Source organism: Oncorhynchus tshawytscha, linkage group LG24, assembly GCF_018296145.1.
Source record: "Oncorhynchus tshawytscha isolate Ot180627B linkage group LG24, Otsh_v2.0, whole genome shotgun sequence".
In the NCBI taxonomy this organism is placed as follows: Eukaryota; Metazoa; Chordata; class Actinopteri; order Salmoniformes; family Salmonidae; genus Oncorhynchus; species Oncorhynchus tshawytscha.
The window spans coordinates 27,371,938-27,398,610 of record NC_056452.1 but is presented as its reverse complement, the minus strand read 5'-3'; the positions used below and the strand labels follow the sequence as shown (position 1 = coordinate 27,398,610).

At 43.8% G+C, this 26,673-nt stretch overlaps 1 protein-coding gene across 8 annotated transcripts; it reads left to right on the top strand.

Annotated features, from left to right (window-relative positions):
* The first annotated feature begins 1,997 nt into the window (after positions 1–1,997).
* Positions 1,998–26,673, top strand: LOC112223348 (pantothenate kinase 1). 8 transcript variants are annotated; one of them, XM_042305600.1, is made up of 8 exons: positions 2,151–2,724; positions 9,614–9,966; positions 10,342–10,595; positions 16,355–16,531; positions 21,372–21,422; positions 22,477–22,600; positions 24,614–24,739; positions 24,936–26,673. In XM_042305600.1, the coding sequence occupies exons 1-8, from the start codon at positions 2,466–2,468 to the stop codon at positions 24,993–24,995; spliced, it is 1,404 nt and encodes a 467-aa protein (XP_042161534.1). In that variant the 5' UTR covers positions 2,151–2,465; the 3' UTR covers positions 24,996–26,673. The 8 variants fall into 8 exon arrangements, 7 of the variants coding, with proteins under 7 accessions (XP_042161536.1, XP_042161539.1, XP_024242107.1 ...); XM_042305603.1 differs by lacking the exon at positions 2,151–2,724 and adding an exon at positions 4,091–4,313 and having other exon boundaries at positions 24,936–26,671; XM_042305601.1 differs by lacking the exon at positions 21,372–21,422 and having other exon boundaries at positions 2,162–2,724; positions 24,936–26,672.

The following is a 26,673-nucleotide window of genomic DNA, read 5'->3' as shown; positions in this document are numbered from 1 at the left end:
ACGTTTGTAAGTGACCCCAAACTTTTGAACGGTAGTGTAAATCCCTCAAAGATTACGGACATGGACAAGACAAGGATAAAATCTCTCCTAGGGTGAAAGCGTTTGATTAGAGTAAAAACAAACTTTTAGATTTCAGCAGACACAAATAATATCCTTTCAGGCACTTGTTACATAGTGCAGACAGAGAAATCCGATTATCACACACTGGTGTGCATATAGGTCGAGGGTCATTATAGCTTAGAAAAATAAAGAAAAAGTGGACTCGATGTCCACGCCCCCGTGAAAATTAAATTAGCATAATAAAAAATCCCCATAAAAAAATCAGTCAGTTTAAGCTAGAGATGATCCCTATCTGCAGTGAAAGACAGAGTTAGAGCAGTGTTTGTCAGACCAGTAGGCATCCCGAAAATCGGTCTTCTCACGAAAAAGGTCCATCGTTTAACATTAATATGACCTTGCTATGGAAAGACGAGACTGTCAAGAACACGATGATGTTCTCCGTTTTGATCTACGACCTCCACAAGTGTCGGGAGACTCTTCTGAAGTCGCCAATCTGCCAACCTCTGTCTGTAGTGTCCCAACAGTTTGGGCTACACACTAATTTGTCCCCTCTGTGGAAAGGTGAGACTCTAGAATGTCCACAGGCCTCACAAGACTCTCTGAAAGTCCCGCCCCCCACCAGTTGTAATAATAAACGGAAGTATATTTGGAGACTGTATAAGGGGTTAAATACATGTAATAAAAATTATTTAAAAAAATAAAAAATCCTGATCTTTCTTATATCTCTCAGATATTGGACAGACACCAGAACAAACTTCCTTTTGATTTTTTTGAGGGGGGACTATCTGTTGTTCCATACAGTGAATCTGTTATTCAATGTGTTTGTATGGGCTAATAGCAGTAAAGTAATTTTTCATCAAATAATTGTTATGGGTTTTGAAGTCAATGTTCCCACATTTCAGAGTAAACGCTGTAGTAGCCAAGGCTATATGTCGACTCAATCGGAAATTGCCTTTAAAAACCTCAATGCCCATAATCTGTGATTGGATTAAAACCTGGCCCTTGTTTGGTGTGGTTATTTTGTTTTAGTAGTCTACACAATTGTCGCTAAAAGCTTCATTTGTAGGCAGTAGGCCTACAAAACATTTATAGTCTGCTAAATAAACAAACAACTGATTGAAATAGTAAATGAACACTACTTTAAAATACAGATTTTAACTACACAGTAATTAATCAGTCTCACAAACTACTGAAACTAGGGTATAGAGAGCTTTAGGACTTGTGAACCTGAGTAGCCTGTCCTCAGTAGCCTAGTTCTAATCATGACGCAAGTATATGAACAACTGGTTGGTCTGCAAGGCTATTACGCAACCATTTCCACTCGGAATATTTGACTGTACTGTCTGTTCACAGTAGACCTACGGTAAAATAATATAATTTCTTATAAATAGATATTCTGAAAATCATATCAACCTCACCAGACCAAATGTTAGTGTGTGCCTAGATAAGAACCACTTAAAAAATAAATGTGAGGAGCAATCCCATCAGTTTGTCCTAGGATAGTTTGTGCCAGATCAAAACAGAAGGTAATGATGGCCACACCCAAAGATACACTCTGACAGTTTCGTCACTATATAGGTTACAAAGTATCAATAACTCACCATTTACCTCTGACCCACAGAGATGCACCGGTGTAAACAAAGCTTCATAATCACATGTGAAAAGCAAGATTTGGGGGAAAAAACGACATGACATAGCGAGAAGTAAACAGCTTCTCCATCTGAGTCAGTTTTGACACATATAGGAAAATGTTCATCACAGCCGGTCATGCCCTCCGCTTGGCTGTGTTTGTGTGTTATAAATCATGTCAACATTACTGTCTAGGTTACTAACAGCACGCATGACCATTGCTTAATGCATACCTATAAATATGGCAGAGCCACGGCTGAACGTTGCCTCCAGAGGGAATCACATTTAATAATCTAACAATAATGAGATTATCCATTGCCTAGGCGACTATTCTACTTTTTAGGCATGTAAACCTAAATGCTTGGTTGTATTTTCTCTATAGAAGAGGAGCGCATTGCCTGTGTCCCCTGGAGAGGGTAAACGGGTTCGAAGGAGCCATTGTGTGTGACGTAACTAGCCAACAACCTGGCAGTTCGACTCCGGCGGCGGACTGTAAAAGTGCGATAGTGACCGACAGTGACCTCGACCAAACCGTGTTTTAGCGGATAGGTCTTCACACTTTTTTAAATCAACAGAATAAAAGTTATCGGTACCAAGAGCGGATAAATATTTTCTACCATTTAAGAGCAATTTCATATGAAACACATTTGTTTGTATTGAGCGTGCGCGCAGGGTTTGCATTATATTGCATGAGTTAATGTCAGCTATAGTGATAGCAGCTCGTTTCCTTTAGCTTGGTACCATCTTATATCATATGTAGCTAGTTAGCTGCAACAATGGATAAAGGCAAATCAATTATCGACAAAAAAGGGTCGGGATCGTGTTATGCCAATGGACTGCAAAGAGGGTTTCATTCTCAGGCTAGCAACGGTGGATGCAATACATTCAATTCAAGTGGAAACTGTAGTGGCGGTACTAGCAACGTTGAACACTTCCGTTATCTGCATACCGATGACGTCGAAGCCAATGGGTCCTCCCCTGCGAAAAGATGCAGGTTACGAAGAAGAGTTGAATCACTGAAGAGGAACAGGCCACGTAAGTTCCGCCGTCAGTGGGTTTTGCAGGTGTAGATTTTGCATTTAGTAATGTATGGGTTTACTCATCAAATGACACAATATGTTACATTAGGCTACATCAGGGGTTTTCAAACATTTTCCTCGGTGACCCTCCCCTCAAGCTATTCCATTCCATCTATTTGAACTCTTCCACTACTATCACATTCACACCTGATGCAACTTGTCAACTACTCAAGCAAGCACTTAAATAGGTGAGCTAGTTCAGGGCTATAACATTGTGAAACTCCTGGGTATCCCGGGGAGATGTTTGAAAACCACCAGGTTACATGGGGTGGGTGTAAGTGGTGGAGCATCCAACAATGTATGTAAAGTAGCCTGATCAATTCACCTAGCTGACGAATAGGCACCAACTCACCACGTAGCTTATTCTTAATGTTAGGACACCAGAGTGAAGATAGACATTTTTCGGAATAAACGTGTGGAATGAAGAACTTTACAACCTTGTATCCGTTGCTTGTTGGCAACCTTGATACTTATACAGTTTTTGGAAGAGATTCCTGATGGGACGTTCCACAAATTATACCCACCCGGTTACATGCACGCTGCAGGTAGTTAAATGTAGAGAAGTTGCATAAATCAGCTGGCCATAGTTATGCATGGAAGATAGTGACATCTTGCATAATCATATGGGTTTGCAAGGCAGCCACGGTGAATTGTACAGTATATACCTGTAGGCCTATATTTTGTCTATCGCTAGGTGGTTGATGGAATCAAACGGTTTCCATCATCAGCTATAGCCTACATTGCTGGCAGTGTAACCGATGTGAAATGACTAGCTAGTTAGAGGTCACTCGCTCTGAGACCTTGAGGTAGTTGTTCCCCTTATTCTGCAAGGGCCGCGACTTTTGTGGAGCGATGGGTAACGATGTTTCGTGGGTGGCTGGTTCGAGCCCAGGTAGGGGCGAGGAGAGGGACTGTTATAGCAGCGCAAATTAACCAAGTCAAATTCCGGGTAGGCACTTCTGTGTAACTCATTGTACATGTGCTTGGCGAATAAAGGCGATTCTGATTCAAGGGACTGCGACCTATCATGACTGCTTTTGTCTGTCAGCAAACCATTCTATTAAGCTTTTTTCTCATAATCTTAAGGATAATGTCCTGGATATTAGCTATTGTTAGTTCCAGCTACGTTGTTTTAGAAACTATGTGACTCCTTTTGTTTTTGCAATGGGTGCACCGTGATTGGTGTCTTCTCAGTCAGAAGTTGTGCTGAAATCGCTCCTGATAAGAAGGCTTGGCGTACTTCGGCCAATTAGCGGCCGCCCTCTGTCTCGGCAAGGCTGGGTTAAAGAGCCAGGACACCGCCCCCAAATGTACAAAATTCCCTTTCCCTGGTTTCTAGGATGCTGTTAAAGAAGTTCGAACTTTTAGTCGAAGTCACAGTGCAAAAAAAAGTTGCGTTGTCTTTGCTGTATTAACTGGGGAATCTTAAATAATTGTAAACACTGATCTTAACTTTCCATGCTTGTATTTCTTTCGGGTATTAATAAGTGTTTTTGCATGCACCTGAGTGTATCACTATGAAGCTGAGAAATGTGAAGAAGCCAGGTAAGTTGTTTGCTATTGTTTACATGACAGTGGAATGTCAGACTCACGAAACTAGAACATTTGACGGGAATCGGGTAAAGTGTTCATTTGTCAGCGTAGATTACACTTGTTGTCACAAATAGGGCACTTCTGAACTGCCATTATTGAACAACAATCTCTGTGACATTGTGAAACAGTTTCTTCGGTGTTGTTGAGCTGAGTTTCTTTCTAGAAAAGACCTAGGGCAAGTTCAGCGGTCCACTGGCTTAGCATGCTAGTCGGCATTCCTCTGCTCCATCTCTAATTGTGTTAGACCTGAGAGAGAGAATTGTCTGCTGTGCCCGAGTTGTCGCGCCACCCTGGTCTCATAGACTAGACGTAACATAGTACATTTAAATCCGGGATACTCAAATGAGTATGATATGTTACCTTTACATAAGACAAAAGGTTAATTAAGGAAAAAATGAAAGTAGGGTGGTTGGTCGAGAAGGGTGCAATTGCGGCGCCCAATTCGAGGCATTCCTGCATTTGCAGCAACCCCTCATTATACTTTAATTGATCCATTTTTAAGTTAGGACAGGTGGGAGGTGTGGGTGCTCCAGTAAAGTAGGGGTCATTAATGCACAATCATGTTGAATGCCAGCTGTCAATTAAATCCACAGTAGAATGTGCGGGGGTGACAACGGTAGCTAGCCCTACACTGGTAGACCGTGTCCTTCACACCCGACTGTCGGGTAATGTTTTCCCGCAATTCTCTTAACGGTGATGGCAGGCGTTTGGCAGGCGGGAGCGAATGACACAGTGTGTTAGCTTAGCCAGCTAGTTCAAAGGAGGACACTGGTACACAGCGGGCGGGGGTGACATAGTGTCGCTAACTATCAAGCTAGCTAGTACACCGTGTCGCTAACTATCAAGTGAGGGAAAGCATTGTGTCGCTAGCTAGCACACAGTGTCGCTAATGATCAAGCTAGCTATCACACTGTGTCGCTAACTATCAAGCTAGCTAGCACACTGTCACCCTTGCCTCCCGTCTGCTGTGGTATTGGGAAGGGGGGGACAATGGGGTGCTCGGGGGGGTGGGGCATTCATTCAGGAACCAATGGGATGCTCGAAGGGGTGGAGGGGTGTTCTTGAAGGAACCAATGGGATGCACGAGAGCATTCCTGCAGGTGCTTGATACCCACATGCAGGAACGCCCTGAATTGCGGGCTGCAGTTGCACACAATTGGGTTAGTCAGGAGTATAACGCGAACGTCTAGCAACCCAAAGGTTGCATGTTTGCGTCTCATCATGGGAAAATTTAGGATTTTAGCTGATTAGTAACTTTGCAACTACTTTTGAGCTACTTTGCAAATACTTAGCATGTTAGCTAACCCTTCCCCAAACCTTAACACTTTAGCCTAACTCTAACCTTAACCCCTAGCCTAGCTAATGTTAGCCTCCTAGCTAACATCAAATTAGAATTTGTAACATATCATGCATTTTGCAAATTCGTAGCATATTAATACATATCATACTAATTAGAGTATCTCGGATTTACATTTACTATGTTATGTTTACCCCTGAGTCCAGGTTGGTTGCACGTCCCCCCTCTGTTTTAGAGGAGGGGTTCTCAAACTTCCCAAGCCTTCTAGCATTAGAAAACATCCTGCGTCCCATGTCTATTTCTATGGGCACAAGCACTGTTCATGACACAAAATATTACCACCTGTCTTGTTGGTGGATAAAAAATTTAGCAGGTTTTCAAGCTTATTTTCTGCAATTCTACACATTTTGTCATAAGGTGCAGAGAACATTTAGCAGTTTTAAAGCTAATGTTGTTATAATTCTATACATTTTGCCATGTCTAATGTGTATTATGTGATATTTGAGTGGTTCAAACATTACAACAAAATCTATGGTCTAAAAAACATTAGCTGACATTGGCTAGTTGATTTTTGGTAAGTTATACATACTCTAAGGTATGCAATGATTGGCAAGAGGATTCTACCATTACAACTTTCAAGTGTAAATTGAAAACCAGACTGAGTTTATTAATGGGCGTGCACCACAGTTTGGGAACCACTATTTTAGTGGTACCTCAAAAGTGGATTTCAAGTGGAAGCTCCCATCCACACCAGCAGTTAATGTCTTGGGTCTTTTCCAGTGTATTATGGTATCAGTATTCTGATGGAAAGAGCCTAATGTTCACAACAGAAGCCTATATGTTGGTTAATAATTCATCTGGTGTTTCAAATCTCAATGGTGATCTTTGGTGCCATTTGATGGGTCTGACCCTGAAATTGTTCACATGCTGATGTTGCAATGCAATTTAAATACAAACTGAGGCTATAGATGAGCATATATCCGTAACACAAAATGTACCTGAATGGTGTGATCAATATCAGTGTAATTATAGAGATTTCAAATCAGCCCTGATTGATCCGAAGTGGTGTAGCCTATTGCACAAGATTAATATTGCACATTCAGCTTGGCAATGCCCTCAACATTCTTGCTGAGCTGTGATTTGGATAACCTCACGTCTAACATTTACCTTTGATTATTTTAGCTATAGGTTATGTACCCAGGGATATTGCATGAAGTATTGCATCAATTGGTGAAAGAAAACACTCTTTCAATTTTCCTACATCTCAGCTGGCAATGAATTGAACAATAAGCTACTAAAATATTCTGTAACTTTTTAGTATCAATGAATCATAACACCACAGCAGGTTATTTGGCAGCCACTGCAGAAAATTCAAAATTCTACTCGTATCGGGAAAAAAAGTTTGGCTATAACCACAGTGTAGGCTAACCAATATAAAGCCTTTCTATAGAGCATCCAGGGAGTAGTGTGAAGTTGACACGGATCAGTTTAGCATTTTCCACACTAATAGGTAAGGTTAGGATTGGGTTTGGGGAAGCTGATCCTAGATCTGTACCTAGGGGAAACTTCACCCAGGAGCGTGTATCTGACACAGTCAGTGAAGGAAGTGAGGGGGGGGGGACGACAGCCTATTTTGAAAGTGGGGTTATCTTTGTTTGCACAGAACGGCTCTCATAAAGAGAGATCCCAGATTAGAGACCAGGTACCATCGGTCAGGTACATTTTCTACCACGAGTTGCAGTTCACAGATGATTAACATGTTTTGTGGACACTGACACAGGTTTCACTGCTATGTGTAGGTCAATTTTACTTATCATTTTTTTTAAATTTAACCTTTTATTCACCAGGAAAAGCCCATTGAGAGGCACTGTTTTGAGACCTGTCCAAGAAGGCATTAGCAATCAACACAACAATATACAATCTACACAACAATACAATCAACACAACAATACGATCCAATGAAGGTTGGGTTCTGGTCTCTTGGTTTATAATGGAAATCAAGAGGAAGGTTGGAGTGTGGTAGACTACACAAGGGTTGAACTCCATACCATTTCAATTCCAGTCAATTAAAAAAGTAAACCAAATTCCAAATCTATTCTCACTCAGTCACTCACACTCACACAAAACTCCTACAGCTGGACAGGGCAGGAGTCTCACTGGTGGGGTGACTTTCATGTGCTCCCTGAAAAATAATGATTCAACTACCCCACCTGCCCCTAGCCCTGCTCCCTCCTAAAGAATGATTCTACTACCTCACCTGCCCCTAGACCTGCTCCCTCCTAAAGAATGATTCTACTACCTCACCTGCCCCTAGCCCTGCTCCCTCCTAAAGAATGATTCTACTACCCCACCTGCCCCTAGACCTGCTCCCTCCTAAAGAATGATTCTACTACCCCACCTGCCCCTAGCCCTGCTCCCTCCTAAAGAATGATTCTACTACCCCACCTGCCCCTAGACCTGCTCCCTCCTAAAGAATGATTCTACTACCCCACCTGCCCCTAGCCCTCCTAAAGAATGATTCTACTACCCCACCTGCCCCTAGCCCTGCTCCCTCCTAAAGAATGATTCTACTGCCCCTAGCCCTCCTAAAGAATGATTCTACTACCCCACCTGCCCCTAGCCCTCATAAAGAATGATTCTACTACCTCACCTGCCCCTAGCCCTGCTCCCTCATAAATAATGATTCTACTACCCCAACTGCCCCTAGCCCTGACTAAGAATGATTCTACTACCCCACATGCCCCTAGCCCTGCTCCCTCATAAAGATTGATTCCTCTACTCGGAAGGCTGGTTTGCCTCTCATCTAGTAATCCTTCAAGCTAAGGAAAGCTTGGAACGGTAGGCCCTGGTCTCATTCAGTCAGTTGTTAGGGTTAGGTCCTTCAAGCTAAGGAAAGGTTGTAGCAGTAGACCTTGGTGTCACTATCAGTTGAGGGTTCACTTCCCAGTCTGTTTTCATGGAATCCTATCAGGTATGGTATAACCAGTTCTGGCAGATTGTTATATAATCACTTTATAGAAGTCTTGCACACTAATAAACTCTGGGAGTCATAATCTCAACGTGGACTTTGCTTCTTGTCAGGCAGTGACTCTCCTAAACCTAGATATGAGATCTGATCAGCAAAGAGGCCTCATTCTATGATGCATCTCAATGAATGTTAGACCCTGTAATCCCCCCAAAAGAAAAACACCACCACTTCAGGCAAAATAGAAAATATTCATCTTGAAATCAGGTTTCCATGGAAACTTGAGCTCTGTAGCTGTGGAACCTACAGTGGCTGGGTAAGCTGCAGGTGGAGTAAATCAAATTAAAACATTTACTCCACCTATCTGCCTGGCCTGCATGCGTAAGCGAACAGATGTACAAATAAAAACGACTTAAAATGGCACCACCAGCCACTCAAATATCTCAAATCAGATGATGGGACACAATGTAGAGGCACACTTTTCAAAAATACTGTCGCTGTCTTGCTTTCCAACTAAGTACATGGACAATTGGCGCAAACCTGGGCCTATCTATACCCTAGGGCCTTTGTCACAGTAAAGCTAATAATATTGATGATAGATCTAAGGCTAACCTAGAAGACCGATATTGGACCCATTCCACCACCATGACTGGACTTACCAGGAACAAGGAAATCTTCTCTCTCTCTCTTACGCAGAACTAGTTCATATCAGTCACATGGCCGTCTGACCTGTGCAATAGGCAGGGTCACAGCTTCCTTGTGAGAGTGACATTGGAAAGGGAAATCCCAAGTGTGTTCCTATGACAACAGTTGTCCTATTATTGCGTGGTATTTTAGCCTGCATTTAAATGTCAGCTGACGGGTTACTGGCTGAGGACTGGGTTGGTGCTTTGACTCTTGACAGCACTTCAGTTTGCTGAAACGACAGGGGAAACAACGTGGTAATAACACCTTCGATTTGATTATGTATCTCACGCTTTGCGTTGACAGCCTTCCCCTGGTTCGGGATGGACATCGGCGGTACTCTGGTGAAGCTGGTCTACTTCGAGCCTAAGGACATCACGGCGGAGGAGGAACAGGAAGAGGTGGAAAACCTGAAGAGCATCCGCCGCTACTTGACCTCCAACACGGCGTACGGGAAGACGGGTGTCCGAGACGTTCACCTGGAACTGAAGAACCTGACCATGTGTGGCCGGACGGGCAACCTGCATTTCATCCGCTTCCCCACGCAGGCCATGCATCGCTTCATCCAGATGGGCAGCGACAAGAACTTCTCCAGCCTTCACACCACGCTCTGCGCCACGGGCGGAGGGGCCTACAAGTTTGAGAATGACTTCAGAACGGTGAGTGATCGGGAGAATCTCCTTTTGGGCAAAAGACCGTCCTCGAATTCTCTGTTCTCTCTCTCCTCCGTGACCCGGAGACCGGTAAGTAGTCAAGGAGAGCGTCAATACGTTAGTTTTTTTACATTTTTTAAAACAGTGGGATCTGGACTTTTTTGAGCCCTGTGCTTTTACTGTACCAGAGTTGCGAAAACATGGTGTGCTGTCATAAACTTCACTGTGCTTCTCTGTGGCCCCACACCTGCATTGTTATATAACCAGTCATTAACCCTGACTGCTGTTTGCTTTTATGCACATGCTGAGATTTTACTCTGCATGATTTGCCTCACGCCACTTTCTGTCACTCTCCCTACCATATTCCCACCCCCTCTACAGATGGCTGATTTAGAGCTGTTGAAGCTGGATGAGCTTGACTGTCTGATTCACGGCCTGCTCTATGTGGACTCCGTGAGCTTCAATGGCCACCCTCAGTGTTACTACTTTGAGAACCCATCAGACACCCAGAACAGCGTGAAGACACCGTGCAGTCTGGCCGACCCGTTCCCTATGCTGCTTGTCAACATTGGATCTGGGGTTAGCATCCTGGCTGTGTACTCCAAAGACGACTACAAACGGGTCACCGGTACCAGGTAAAGAACAGAGCAAAAACTGATTATATTTGACATTTTTAAAAGCCTTGAAGGTCAACATTTTATGGTAGTGTTTAAAATGTGAAATGTTTAGGCTATTATAAGGACAGTACTGTTCACCAGTGCCAATTCAAAATCAGTTTTTTTTCATCAGCAGTGAACTGGGTTTTCCCAGGTGAATGACCCAAATAAATAGTTTCATAGCATTGGCGGGTGTCATTGCACAGAAAGGAACTGTAGTCTTCTTCATAAGAAGAGAGACTCGTCCTACGTTGTCATGTCAACAGAGATTACAGAGGAAAAGCAATCATTTACAACTGCTGTTTGTCATTCCCTTTAAGCTGTTTTTTTTGTATTTTTTTTTGTAGTTGCATTGTGACTCACAATCAATAATAGTTAGTCCGCTTTATTGTTATTAGCAAGGCAGGTTGAACAACGTCTACGACAGAATAGGAAGTGCTGTATGTGCACCGTATTCCCTAGACAGTAGGTAGTGTCTGTCTGCTCGTTGCACAAGGACCGTCTATATTTACACCAGTTCAACCTTGGAACCTCTCTAAATAGAACACAGCACTGGGGTGAAACAGAGCTCATGCTGGTATTTACAGTGCCTACAGAAAGTATTCATACCCCTTGACTTATTCCACATTTTGTTGTGTCACAGCCTTACCCATCTACACACAAATACCCCATAATAACAGTGAAAACAAGTTTTGCGATTTTTATTTTATTTTAGTATTTTTTTATTTATTTAAAAAAATACATTTTAGGCAAATTTATTGAAAATGAAATACAGATTATTCAACACCTCTGAGTCAATACTTTGAGTCGTTTTGGTTGTGTCTGCATCAGCTTTGTGCACATCTGGATTTGGGGTTTTGTCCCATTCGTCTTTGCAGATTTGCACAATTTCTGTTAAATGCGGTGGGGAGCGGTGGGGAGCGGTGGTGAGCGGTGGGGAGCGGTGGGGAGCGGTGGGGAGCGGTGGTGAGCGGTGGTGAGCGGTGGTGAGCGGTGGTGAGCGGTGGTGAACGGTGGGGAGCGGTGGGGAGCGGTGGGGAGCGGTGGTGAGCGATGGTGAACAGCAATCTTTAAGTCTTTCCAAAGGATTTTTAGCTTTCAGTTAAAATGCCTTATGAAAATATTCAGACGCCTGGACTTATTCCACATTTTGTTACAGACATTTTGTATTCAAAATGAATTCAATATATGTTTGTAAATCTCACCCATCTACACACAATACCCCATAATGAGTAAGTGAAAACATGTTTTAACAATGAAATACAGAAATATCTCATTTAAATATGAATTATTTTACCCTCTCCTGAGTCAATACTTTGTAGAAGCACCTTTTGACTGTGATTTCAGCTGTGTGTCTTTCTGGGTAAGTTTCTAAGAGCTTTGCACACCTGGGTTGTGCAACATTGCCCATTTTTTGTCTTTTCAAAATTCTTCAAGCTCTTTCAAATTGGTTGTTGATCAATGTTAGACAACCATTTCCAGGTCTTGCCATAGATCGAAGTAATTGAAGTCTAAACTGTAACTCTGTTTTAGGTTATTTTCTTGTTGAAAGGTGAATTCTTCTTCCAGTGTCTGGTGAAAAGCAGACTGAACCAGGTTTTCCTCTAGGATTTAGCCTGTGCTTAGCTCCATTCTGTTCATTTTTTTTTTATCTTGAAAAACTCCCCTAGTCCTTAACGATTATAAGCATACCCATAACATGATGCTTTTGCCCCAAACATAACACTTTGTATTCAGGACAAAAAGTTAGTTGCTTTTACACATTTTCTTGCAGTATTACTTTAGTGCCTTGTTGCAAACAGGATGCACTTTTTTTAAATATTTGTTTTCTGTACAGGTTTCCTTTTCACTCTTTCATTTAGGTTAATATTCTGGAGTAACTACAATGTTGTTGATCCATCCTCAGTTTTCTCCTATTACAGCCATTAAACTCTAACTTTCTTTTTTTTAAGGCACCATTGGCCTCATGGTGAAATCCCTGAGCGGTTTCCTTCCTCTCCGTTAACTGAGTTAGAAAGGATACCTGTATCTTTATAGTGACTGGGTGTATTGATTAGGGATGCAACGGTACAGTGGGCACACGGTTCGGTATGTATCATGGTTTGTGGGCCACAGTACGGTTTCGGTATCTTTATATTTAAGAAAAGTTTGCGCTTGTATGACTCTCATACAGGGGACGAGTTTGCAACACATCGCTCTTCATCTCCCGACCCAGAACATAGTCAACCGTCGCACAGAGGTAGCTTCCAGAACATAGTCAACCGTCGCACAGAGGTAGCTTCCAGAACATAGTCAACCGTCGCACAGAGGTAGCTTCCAGAACATAGTCAACCGTCGCACAGAGGTAGCTTCCAGAACATAGTCAACCGTCGCACAGAGGTAGCTTCCAGAACATAGTCAACCGTCGCACAGAGGTAGCTTCCAGAACATAGTCAACCGTCGCACAGAGGTAGCTTCCAGAACATAGTCAACCGTCGCACAGAGGTAGCTTCCAGAACATAGTCAACCGTCGCACAGAGGTAGCTTCCAGAACATAGTCAACCGTCGCACAGAGGTAGCTTCCAGAACATAGTCAACCGTCGCACAGAGGTAGCTTCCAGAACATAGTCAACCGTCGCACAGAGGTAGCTTCCAGAACATAGTCAACCGTCGCACAGAGGTAGCTTCCAGAACATAGTCAACCGTCGCACAGAGGTAGCTTCCAGAACATAGTCAACCGTCGCACAGAGGTAGCTTCCAGAACATAGTCAACCGTCGCACAGAGGTAGCTTCCAGAACATAGTCAACCGTCGCACAGAGGTAGCTTCCAGAACATAGTCAACCGTCGCACAGAGGTAGCTTCCAGAACATAGTCAACCGTCGCACAGAGGTAGCTTCAGAACATAGTCAACCGTCGCACAGAGGTAGCTTCCAGAACATAGTCAACCGTCGCACAGAGGTAGCTTCCAGAACATAGTCAACCGTCGCACAGAGGTAGCTTCCAGAACATAGTCAACCGTCGCACAGAGGTAGCCTGGAGGTCCAACTATCAGTGGAGAGAGCTAGAAAGGGTGACTGTGTCAATTCCTTTTCAATGTCTCTCTATGATATTTCATAGAGTTTGGGAATTACTTTGCTGCTGAAATGTGTGCGGGAGGGGACATTGTAACCCGGTTCAAATTTTTTTTTTCATCAGGTGACGAAATCCTGAGTCAGTAACCACCGAACAGGGCTGCAAATCTGCTATGTTTACTGCCACTGCTTTCGATTATTTCTTTATGTTTTTCTGAATTTGTCGTAAATTGTTGGACGGCAGCAGGGAGAGATTGTTGTGTTTTCGCTAACGAGTGATCTCGCCTTGCTCCATCTGCAAGGGATACGGCCGGGTGTTGGCCACGTAAATGATATGTTAAAAGTGTTTCCACTCGAGTAGCCGACAGTGGCAAAGCAACGCTTGCAGACTGTACTTTGTTTGCTTACGTCGTCTTATTTAGACCCAAAATGTTCCCACACAGTGGATTTGAAAGACGCTGGTGACTCTTCAAATGCGCTTCTCTCTGTCTCACTAGTGCTCGCCATTGTCGCGTTGGAGCTGAGAAAATATTTGTTTTTAGTTTATTCATGGGGCCCCTTTAGGGAGGTTTCCTCGTGAGATGTCATTGCAAATCGTCCATTGGTTGTTTTAAGGGGGAAGGGGTTGCTGTCACTGTGGTTACCACATTTTGAGACATTGCTGTGGAGTAAAGTTTGTCAGAACTCAGGAGACTCTTAACGGTCTGGGGCTCCAAGCAAGTTGCCTGTTCACAAGCTGCGCGTCTGGTTCTGTGGATCTGAATATACAACGTGCGTGTAGTCTGCAGCGCAATAAGCAAGTTTAGGAAATTATAGGAAAATGACAGGCATATCGTAAATTCCGTGGTTCACGTATGCGTATTGAACCGTAGGGGGCGTACCGACAGTTCGACAACATACTGTGTACCGTTGCATCTCTAGTCTTGATACACCATCCAACGTGTAATGAATAACTTCACCATACTCAAATGAATATTCAATGTCTTTTTTTTGATTTGATGTTTTACCCATCTACCAATAGGTGCCTTTCTTTGCTAGACATTGGAAAACCTCCCTGGTCTTTGTGGTTGAATCTGTTTGAAATTCCCTGCTCGACTGAGGGACCTTACAGATAATTGTGGGGTACAGAGATGAGGTAGTCATTCAGAAATCATGTTAAACACTATTCATGCACACAGTGTCCATGCAACTTATTATGTGACTTGTTAAGTAGATTTTTACTCCTGAACTTATTAAGGCTTTCTGTAACCTTAGGGGTTGGACACTTATTGACTCAAGACATTTCAGCTTTTCATTTGTAAAGACTTCCACTTGGACATTATGGGGTATTGTGTGTGTGTAGGCAAGTGATGACACATTCTCAATTTAATCTATTTTAAATTCCGGCTGTAACACAACAAAATGTGGAAAATCTTTTCTGAATGCACTGTAGCTCTTTCAAAGAAGGATAACTTGGCTGTATTGGTAAAAGTGTTTGGGTAACCAAGGAGAGCCGACCCAGGTCATTGTGACCGTTCCTGGTGGCCTTGTGACCGTTCCTGGTGGCCTTGTGACCGTTCCCTGTGGCCTTGTGACCGTTCCCCGTGGCCTTGTGACTGTTCCCCGTGGCCTTGTGACTGTTCCCCGTGGCCTTGTGACTGTTCCCCGTGGCCTTGTGACTGTTCCCGGGGCCTTGTGACTGTTCCCGGGGCCTTGTGACTGTTCCCGGGGCCTTGTGACTGTTCCCGGGGCCTTGTGACTGTTCCCCGGGGCCTTGTGACTGTTCCCCGTGGCCTTGTGACTGTTCCCCGTGGCCTTGTGACTGTTCCCCGTGGCCTTGTGACTGTTCTTGGGGTCAGCTTACAGTTCCTATGGGACCTGGGTGTAACTACAAAATGTCACACATTTCCCATTGATGTCAATGCATTCAAGTATAATGTGCATGTCTCAGCTTAGGTTTCAACCTTGAGTGGAAAAATAAGATACTTCCTGGTCCTTAGGCTTTTGCTGGAGACTCTTTTCCATAGAGTAAGAAATCTGAAAACTTCATTTAATACGATCTCTATGGTCCATTCAGTTTCCTTGAAGCTGCATCTCTCCGCCTTAACTCTGTTTCAACAATCCCATTCTCTGTGTCCTCCTCTCTGTCTTGGTGGGGGTACGTTCCTGGGCCTGATTCCTCCTCTCTGTCTTGGTGGGGGTACATTCCTGGGCCTGATCCCTTCTGTGTCCTCCTCTCAGTCTTGGTGGGGTTCGTTCCTGGGCCTGATTCCTCCTCTCTGTCTTGGTGGGGGTTCGTTCCCGGGCCTGATTCCTCCTCTCTGTCTTGGTGGGGGTTCGTTCCTGGGCCTGATTCCTCCTCTCTGTCTTGGTGGGGGTTCGTTCCCGGGCCTGATTCCTCCTCTCTGTCTTGGTGGGGGTACGTTCCCGGGCCTGATTCCTCCTCTCTGTCTTGGTGGGGGTAAGTTCCTGGGCCTGATTCCTCCTCTCTGTCTTCCTCTCTGTCTTGGTGGGGGTACCTTCCTGGGCCTGATCCCTTCCTCTGTGTCCTCCTCTCAGTCTTGGTGGGGGTACGTTCCTGGGCCTGATCCCTTCTCTGTCTTGGTGGGGGTTCGTTCCTGGGCCTGATCCCTTCTCTATGTCCTCCTCTCAGTCTTGGTGGGGGTACGTTCCTGGGCCTGATCCCTTCCTCTGTGTCCTCCTCTCAGTCTTGGTGGGGGTACGTTCCTGGGCCTGTGCTGCTTGCTGACTGGGTGTGAGACGTTTGAAGAGGCGCTGGATATGGCTAGCAGAGGGGACAGCAGCAATGTGGACAAGCTGGTGAAGGATATCTACGGAGGAGACTATGAGCGTTTCAGCCTCCAAGGATCTGCTGTGGCCTCCAGGTGAGCAAAGGACCACTCAGTACTGGGACATTATACTGGATATACCATGATAATAATACACTGAGTGTGCAAAACATTAAGAACACCTGCTCTTTCCATAACAGACTAGGTGAATCCAGGTGAACGCTATGATCCCTTATTGATGTGTACTTGTTAAATCCACTTTACATCAGTGTAGATGAAGGGGAGGAGACTGGTTAAGGAAGGATTGTTACGTTCTCAGCCCATTGAGACATGTATGTGTGCCATTCAGAGGTTAATGGGCAAGGTAAAACATATAGGTGGTATGTATGGTAGTGGTATGTATGGTAGCGGTGGTATGTATGGTAGTGGTATGTATGGTAGCGGTGGTATGTATGGTAGTGGTATGGTATGGTAGCGGTGGTATGTATGGTAGTGGTATGGTAGCGGTGGTATGTATGGTAGTGGTATGGTATGGTACCGGTGGTATGTATGGTAGTGGTATGGTATGGTAGCGGTGGTATGTATGGTAGTGGTATGGTACGGTAGCGGTGGTATGTATGGTAGTGGTGGTATGTATGGTAGTAATGTAAAACATATAGGTGGTATGTATGGTAGTGGTGGTATGTATGGTAGTAGGTGGTATGTATGGTAGTAGGTGGTATGTATGGTAGTGGTTTGGTAGTAGGTGGTATGTATGGTAGTGGTTTGGTAGCGGTGGTATGTATGGTAGTAGGTGGTATGTGGGTATGTATGGTAGTAGGTGGTATGTATGGTAGTGGTAGTGGTATGTATGGTAGTGGTATGTGTGTAGTGGTAGTGGTATGTATGGTAGTGGTAGTGGTATGTATGGTAGTGGTAGTGGTATGGTGGTAGTAGGTGGTATGTATGGTAGTAGGTGGTATGTATGGTAGTGGTATGGTAGTAGGTGGTATGTATGGTAGTGGTAGTGGTATGGTAGTAGGTGGTATGTATGGTGGTATGGTATGTATGGTGGTAGTGGTATGTATGGTAGTGGTAGTGGTATGTATGGTAGTGGTAGTGGTATGTATGGTAGTGGTAGTGGTATGTATGGTAGTGGTAGTGGTATGTATGGTAGTGGTAGTGGTATGTATGGTAGTAGGTGGTATGTATGGTAGTAGGTGGTATGTATGGTAGTGGTATGGTAGTAGGTGGTATGTATGGTAGTGGTATGGTATGGTAGTAGGTGGTATGTATGGTAGTGGTGGTATGTATGGTAGCGGTATGGTAGTGGTAGTGGTATGGTAGTAGGTGGTATGTATGGTAGTGGTAGTGGTATGGTAGTAGGTGGTATGTATGGTAGTAGGTGGTATGTATGGTAGTGGTATGTATGGTAGTAGGTGGTATGTATGGTGGTAGTGGTATGGTATGGTAGTAGGTGGTATGTATGGTAGTAGGTGGTATGTATGGTAGTGGTATGTATGGTAGTGGTGGTATGTATGGTGGTATGGTAGTGGTAGTGGTATGGTAGTAGGTGGTATGTATGGTAGTAGGTGGTATGTATGGTAGTGGTATGTATGGTAGTAGGTGGTATGTATGGTAGCGGTATGGTAGTAGGTGGTATGTATGGTAGTGGTATGTATGGTAGTGGTATGTATGGTAGTGGTATGGTAGTAGGTGGTATGTATGGTAGCGGTATGGTAGTGGTAGTGGTATGGTAGTAGGTGGTATGTATGGTAGCGGTATGGTAGTGGTATGGTAGTAGGTGCCAGTCGCACTGGTCCGTGTCAAGAGCTGTAACGCTGCTGGGTTTTTCATGTTCATCAGTTTCCTGTGTATCAAGAATGGTCCACCACCCAAAGGACATCCAGCCAACTTGACACAACTGTGGGAAGCATTGGAGTCCACAATGGCCAGAATCCCTTTGGAACATAGAGTCCAATGCCCTGACAAATTGAGGCTGTTCTGAGGGCAAAAGGGAAAGGTGCAACTCCATATTAGGATGGTGTTACTAATGTTTTTTACACTCCGTGAATGATGAGCTATATCTACCACTTAATATACACTTGGTGGCCAGTTTTAGGTACACCCATCTAGTACCGGGTTGTACCCTCCTGTAGCCATGAAAGGCTACAGCTGGTCAGAAACAATGTTCAGAAACTCTATGTCGTTCAAACGTTGCTCAATTGATATCAAGGGACCTAACTTGTGCCAGGAAAACATTCCCCACACCATTACACCAACACTACCATGGACTCGCGCTGCTGGGTCCATGGACTCACGCTGCTTACGCCAAATCCTGACTGTCATCAGCATGACGCAACAGGAACCGGGATTCGGTGGACCAGGCGACTTGTTTTTCCTCTCCTCAATTGTCCAGTGTTGGTGATCACATGCCCACTGGAGCCTCTTCTTCTTTTTTTTTAGCTGATAGGAGTGGAAGCCGGTGTGGTCATCTGCTGCAATAGCCCATCTGTGACAAGGACTGACAAGTTGTGCGTTCCAAAATGCCGTTTTTTTTTCCACACCACTGTTGTACTGCGCCGTTATTTTCCTGTTTGTTTGTGGCCCGCCTGTTAGCTTGCATGATTCTTGCCATTCTTCTCATCAACGGGCTGTTTTTGCTCACAGGACGCCGCTGATTGGATGTTTTTTGTTTTTGTCGCATCATTCTCAGGAAACCCTAGACACGTCGTGCGTGAAAATCCCAGGATGCCGTCCGTTTCTGAGATACTGAAAGCGTCACATGACGATCATACCACGCTCAAAGTTGCTTAGGTCACTCGTTTTCCCCATTCTAACATTCAGTGTAACAGTAACTGAATGCCTCGATGCCTGTCTGCCTGCTTTATATAGCAAGCCACATGACTCACTGTCTGTAGGAGTGACCCATTTCCATGAACGGGGTGGTGTGTATATAATAAACTGCTCACTGAGTGATATATATATATATATTTATTTATTTATTTATACACTGCTCAAATAAAGGGAACACTAAAATAACACATCCTAGATCTGAATGAATGAAATATTCTTTTTAAATAGTTTTTTCTTTACGTAGTTGAATGTGCTGACAACAAAATCACACAAATTATCAATGGAAATCAAATTTATCAACCCAAGGAGGTCTGGATTTGGAGTCACACTCAAAATTAAAGTGGAAAACCACACTACAGGCTGATCCAACTTTGATGTAATGTCCTTAAAACAAGTCAAAATGAGGCTCAGTAGTGTGTGTGGCCTCCATGTGCCTGTATGACCCTACAACGCCAGGGCATGCTCCTGATGAGGTGGTGGACGGTCTCCTGAGGGATCTCCTCCCAGACCTGGACTAAAGCATCCGCCAACTCCTGGACAGTCTGTGGTGCAACGTGGCGTTGGTGGATGGAGCGAGACATGATGTCTCAGATGTGCTCAATTGGATTCAGGTCTGGGGAATGGGCGGGCCAGTCCATAGCATCAATGCCTTCCTCTTGCAGAAACTGCTTACACACTCCAGCCACATGAGATCTAGCATTGTCTTGCATTAGGAGGAACCCAGGGCCAACCGCACCAGCATATGGTCTCACAAGGGGTCTGAGGATCTCATCTCGGTACCTGATGGCAGTCAGGCTACCTCTGGCGAGCACATGGAGGGCTGTGCGGCCCCCCAAAGAAATGCCACCCCACACCATGACTGACCCACCGCCAAACCGGTCATGCTGGAGGATGTTGCAGGCAGCAGAACGTTCTCCACGGCGTCTCCAGACTGTCACATGTGCTCAGTGTGAACCTGCTTTCATCTGTGAAGAGCACAGGGCGCCAGTGGCGAATTTGCCAATCTTGGTGTTCTCTGGCAAATGCCAAACATCCTGCATGGTGTTGGGCTGTAAGCACAACCCCCACCTGTGGATGTCGGGCCCTCATACCACCCTCATGGAGTCTGTTTCTGACTGTTTGAGCAGACACATGCACATTTGTGGCCTGCTGGAGGTCATTCTACCTGAGCCACTTGTGTGGGTTGTAGACTCCGTCTCATGCTACCACTAGAGTGAAAGCACCGCCAGCATTCAAAAGTGACCAAAACATCAGCCAGGAAGCATAGGAACTGAGAAGTGGTCTGTGGTCCCCACCTCCAGAACCACTCCTTTATTGGGGGTGTCTTGCTAATTGCCTATAATTTCCACCTGTTGTCTATTCCATTTGCACAACAGCATGTGACATTTATTGTCAATCAGTGTTGCTTCCTAAGTGGACAGTTTGATTTCACAGAAGTGTGATTGACTTGGAGTTACATTGTGTTGTTTAAGTGTTCCCTTTATTCTTTTTGAACTGTGTGTGTGTGTGTGTGTGTATGTATGTATGTATATATATATATATATACACACATATACACACACACAAAGCAGGCATGAAGTCATTCAGTTACGTTAGGTCCGTTGATACCATTTGTGGAATGTTTCTATTCCCTGAAGAATTGTCTCTTCTGGAGGCAAAGGGGGTCTGACCCGGTACTAGCCCCTGAGTGTGTGTGTGTGTATACCATTTATATCTACTATGATAATATATGTTGGGGTTAATTCCATTTTAAATTCCGGTAATACACTGAAATTCCACTTCTCTTCAATGTGGTATTGGAATTTGGTTTACTTTCTGAATTTAAATGGGATTTATGTGTAATTGACCCCTAACTCTGATTTACCATTATATCATCATTATGATGAACGTTAGGCCGTATATCTACCATGATAAACCGGCCGGCCACGCCTTCATATTTATGTGGAATTATGTAGGCTTTTATTCGTAAGAGGATGGCACGTGAAACACACTTTGTAATATAATTTTCAAGAGCTCATTCTGAAAATATGTCATACTGAGATTTTTTTTTTTAGAAATATATATATATACTTATTTGGGTATTTAAATTCTTGTTTCTTAGAAATGCAGGGGTATTTTCTAATGAAGCACCGAAGAGCTCTGAGGAAGAAAGGTGCTGCTACTCAAACGCAATAGTAATTCTGCAACTAATCCTGGATTAATTCTTAATTCTTGGTAATAATTCAGTATGTGACAAAACTCTGTGTAATTAATTACCAATGGTTACCCAGTATTAAGTGGGTTTATTATGGTAGTTAATGAACTGTAAAAGCAGGTACACAGATATAAGGCGCATACAGGTAACTGTCAAAATAATGGACGCACTTGAGTAAATGAGGGATCGGGGAAAGCAGGTGCTTCTACACAGGTGTGATTCCCGAGTTAAACAATTTACATCCCATCATGCTTAGGGTCACGTGTAAAAATGCTGGGCTGCCCATTATTTTTGGCTACCATGGTCATGCCCTCATAGGATGACAATCCACAGTGGTCACTGAATGGTTTGTTGAGCATGAAAAAAAACGATGTAAACCATATGCCACGGCCAGTCTCGGTCGCCACATCTCAACCCTTCTGGAGCGGCGTCTGAGACAACCATCCTCCACCGTCAATAAAACACCAAACTATGGCATTTCTGGTGGAAGAATGGTGTTGCATCCCTCCAATAGAGTTTCAGACACTTGTAGAATCTATGCCAAGGTGCTTGGAAGAAGTTCTGGCTCATGGTGGCCCAACACCCTATTAAGACACTTTACATTGGTGTTTCCTTTTATTTAGGCAGTTACCTGTAGGTGCAGTAACACAACAGTGTCCTTGTCCCAGAAGTGATCTTTATCACTCGCCTCTCGGCCTTATGGTCCATTTTGTTCAATTCCCTTCAATTTTTAACACAACAATCTGATTTGTTTGTAAGGGTTGCAAAATTCCTGGAACTTCCAATAAATGCTTTTCCAGAAATCCTGGTCAGAGGATTCTAGATTTGCTGCTTATTCCCTCTTGATTCTGGGAATCCTCCACTTGTGAAACCCTAATTGGTATTGTTTAAATTAAATAAATATTTGTTGATTTTTCATGTAAGCACCCCTTTTTTAATTTTTTTTGTTTTAATAAGAGTCTCCTTTTTTGATTCTTCTGTTGTTTTTCTGTTCTGGATCTTTAACATGCAGCTTTGGCCACATGATGAGCAAAGAGAAACGAGACTCCATTAGCAAAGAGGACCTGGCCCGGGCTATGCTGGTTACCATCACCAATAACATAGGCTCCATCGCACGCATGTGTGCCGTCAACGAGGTAACCACGCACACATTCTCCATACAGTTTGCATAATTACATATTAACATTCATTTACACTAAATATACAAAAGTATGTGGACACCCCTTCAAATTAGTGGATATGGCTATTTCAGCCACACCTGTTGTTGACAGGTGTATAAAATTGGCCACACTGCCATGCAATCTCCATAGACAAACTTTATCAGTAGAATGACCTTACTAAGGAGCTCAGTGACTTTCAACCTGGCACTGCCATAGGATGCCACCTTTCCAACAAGTCAGTTTGTCAAATTTCTGCCCTGCTAGAGCTGCCCCAGTCAACTGTAAGTGATGTTATTGATGAAGTGGAAATGGCTAGGAGCAACAAAGGCTCAGCCCTGAAGTGGTAGGCCACACAAGCTCACAGAACGGGACCGCTGAGTGCTGAAGCATGTGAAAATCGTCTGTCCTCGGTTGCAACACTCCCTACCGAGTTCCAAACTGCCTCTGGAAGCAACGTCAGTACGATAACTGTTCGTCGGGAGCTTCATAAAATGGGTTTCCATGGCTGAGCAGCCGCACACAAGCCTAAGATCACCATGTGCAATACCAAGCGTTGGCTGCTGTGGTATAAAGCTCGCCACCATTGGTCTCTGGAGGAGTGGAAACAGGTTCTCTGGAGTGATGAATCATGCTTCATCTGGCAGTCAGACGAACAAATCTGGCTTTGGCGGATGCAAGGAGAATGCTACCTGTCCTAAGGCATAGGCCGACTGTAAAGTTTGGTGGAGGAGGAATAATGGTCTGGGTCTGCTTTTCATGGTTCGGGCCCCTTAGTTCCAGTGAAGGGAAATCTTAACGCTACATCATACAATGACATTCCAGATGATTCTGTTTCCAACTTTGTGGCAACAGTTTGTGGAAGGCCCTTTCCTGTTTCAGCATGACAGTGCCCCCATGAACAAAGCGAGGTCCATACAGAAATAGTTTGTCAAGAAACCTTTGGGATGAATTGGAACAGCGACTGCGAGCCAGGCCTAATCGCCCCAACATCACTGCCCAACCTCACTAATGTTCTTGTGGCTGAATAGAAGCAAGTCCCCGCAGCAATGTTCCAACATCTAGTGGAAAGCCTTCCCAGAAGAGTGGAGGCTGTTATAGCAGCAAAGGGAGGGGGGGGACCAACAACATATTAATGCCCATGATTCTGGAATGAGATGTTGGACGAGCAGGTGTCTACATACTTTTGGTCATGTAGTGTATGTTTTCACGAGAAGTAGTTGTCTAAGGGGCTTTATTTGAATTTCCATGTTTAGTCAATTAGCAGACGCTCTTAACCCAGAGCAACTTAAAACACACATATATATATATATATATACACACACATTTGGGTGGTTTTCTGTATGCCCTCAGCTTCTTCACTGTTGCCCTGTGGCATGTTGATCAAGCAGCATTGTACAGAGCTATCAAAGAGCACAGATCTTCAGCAAACGCCACCAACTGGCCCCATAGACCTTTCCCCAAAGCATGAACTACAGAATAGAATACTTCATTGCCAAACAACAATGGTTGATAGGAACTTGTTTTTAGCGTCATTGATAGTACAGACAGGACAATCAGTACATGGCAGCTTAGTTCAACAGGGACACAGCCGTAGATATAATGTATGTAGCATTTCAAGGTCCAACTGACTTCTCAGCTCTGGCGTTTTTTTTTTTTGTAAATTGATTCACATTTGAGTACAGGGCCGATGACATACAACAGACTCCTGTCTTTTAGCTCCACCTTGTGGTCATAATGAGTATTTTCCTTGCCATGTTGCCATGTGTATGTACTTCTCTGTGTGTTTTGTAATATCAGTTTGTCAAAATAACTTGAATCATCTCTAAGAAAACATGTTAAAATGTTGGCCGTTCCTGTTGTTATGATTCCGAACTGTTAATCTGTGTTTTTGCAGGATTATTGGTTTTTATAAATGGGCTTCTTAGTGGAAAACACATTTTTAATTGGATACGTGAACTATTTTACTACCATGATCTTTTCCACTTTCAGAAAATCGAGAGAGTTGTGTTTGTTGGGAATTTCTTACGGATCAACACCGTGTCTACTAAGCTGCTGGCCTACGCCATGGACTTCTGGTCCAAGGGACAACTGAAGGCCCTGTTCCTAGAACACGAGGTACAACGGTTTGATTTGAGTTGGACTTAAGACATTCTGTCAGACTGGATGTAAACAAAGTTGTCAACTCTACTCCAATAGCGCCCAGATTCCATAATCAATTTCCTTTATTCCATTAATGAGCATTGTATTAGTACTCGTACTGTATTTTGAGTATTAGTAATAATACTATATTTACCACGTATGTTTTCTGTAGGGATATTTTGGAGCGGTTGGGGCATTACTGGAGCTGTTAAAGTCGTCTGAGGAGCCATGAAGACATGCCCATGTCGTCAGTACAGAAGCTGCTGAAAGGTTTTCACGGAAGCCACCACAAGAAACTGGGAACAGCCATTTAATAATTGAACTGTAAATATCCTTTCACTCCCTCCCCTTAAAATCCCCTCAAATAGAGGTTTTAATATAACTAATGTAATGTCCCATGTCATGAACCCTGGGTGGCAGGTAAATGCTAAGGATCACAGAAACGGTGTTCGTTTTTGGCACTGTGTGTAAATACCTATTTGTGTAGTAGTTCTAGGGTGCACTAAAGCCAAAACCTGCTGAGATTGGACTTGTTGACAGTCCAGTTATGTCTGAGGTATAGAGGAAAATTTGCTTATGTTCTGTCCAGCAATGTAAAAAAAAAACACAAAAAAAATGTCAGGGTGGGGGGGTAGTTTCATTCGTATCAAATGAAGGGACCAAGATGCTGTTTCATCGTTATGGACTGGCCCTTTAATTCAGTGTGTCACACCAAGGGTCCACTCTCCGTTCACCTGTGGCACACCCATCATCATAGCTTTATTATCAGAGCATGGTTAACAGCGATGGGGATGTTTAAATAAAAAAAACATTGGTTCAGCAACCTCCTCAAACTCTCTTTTTAGTGATGGAGTTCTGTGATCTGCTAGTTCTGTGATCAGTCACTTTTGAAAGATGTGCCATGATCTTGGTACGTTGGTGGTTTTTCAAAGATGCTGCACTACAGAGATGAATTATGAGTCTGCCTTTCCTCACTAAGAAAGTGCCTCATCCTCTCCTATACCTGGCCCATGCCTATACCTGGCCCATGATGACACCCACTCTACAGACAGTCTGTAGAATTGCCTTGTGTTTGAATTGCCTAGTAAGGACTTTTTGGTGTTTGTATCTATTGCAGTTGTAAGAAAGGTACATAACTACTGCCAGCAGTTAGTCTATATAGGGATTTAAGAGATTTGTCTTCCTGTGTCTGTGGGAGTTCCTCACCCAGTGCAAAGGGTCCATTACCTGCAGTTTGGACGGGAAGTCTCTCATTTGACCCCCAAAGTAATTCTCATAGCTGCTATTCATTTTCTTGTTCTAGTCATCAGTGAAAACTATTCAATGTGAATGTGCTTGTAACTAAAAGATTGAAGGACCACCACAAGACATGTATTATGAGTTGGTCTAGGTATTTCAAACGGCAGGATTAACAGTGTTGTCCGGGTTTGGCCGGCGTAGACCGTCAATTGTAAATAAGAATTTGTTCTTAACTGACTTGCCAAGTTAAATAAAGGTTAAATAAAAATTAACTGAGCGCCAAGTATTCAAAAGAAACATATCAATGTATTTCATCCATCAACTTCTTCTAAATTGCTTTGTTAGAATAATACTGTTGCATCCAATGTCTCAACCTTTGGCATTATGACATCACACAATGTTCTGTTCTTTCGTTCCTTTTCGCTCCATGTTGGTTAGTGGCTTCATCCTGTCAGGTGCCACTCTGTTGTTAAACCGGGTAGCAGTTCACTTACTGGCTACTCTGTGCCATCCCCTTCTCAACTCAACCCTATGTGTTGCCTTTGTGTTGTTTTTAGTGGAAATAAACTGAACAAAGATATATAAACGCAACATCCAGGCTGAATCACAATTGGCCCAGTGTTTTCCGGGTTTGGCCAGTGTAGGCCGTCATTGTATGTAAGAATTTGTCC

What these genes read in the sequence shown, in the direction of transcription:
- LOC112223348 (XM_042305600.1), top strand. Translation starts at nt 2,466, where the DNA reads ATGGATAAAGGCAAATCAATTATCGACAAAAAAGGGTCGGGATCGTGT. An exon ending in ACTGAAGAGGAACAGGCCAC is followed by an intron (nt 2,725 to 9,613) that starts GTAAGTTCCGCC and finishes TTGCGTTGACAG; the next exon opens with CCTTCCCCTGGTTCGGGATG. An exon ending in GCATGTGTGCCGTCAACGAG is followed by an intron (nt 22,601 to 24,613) that starts GTAACCACGCAC and finishes TTCCACTTTCAG; the next exon opens with AAAATCGAGAGAGTTGTGTT.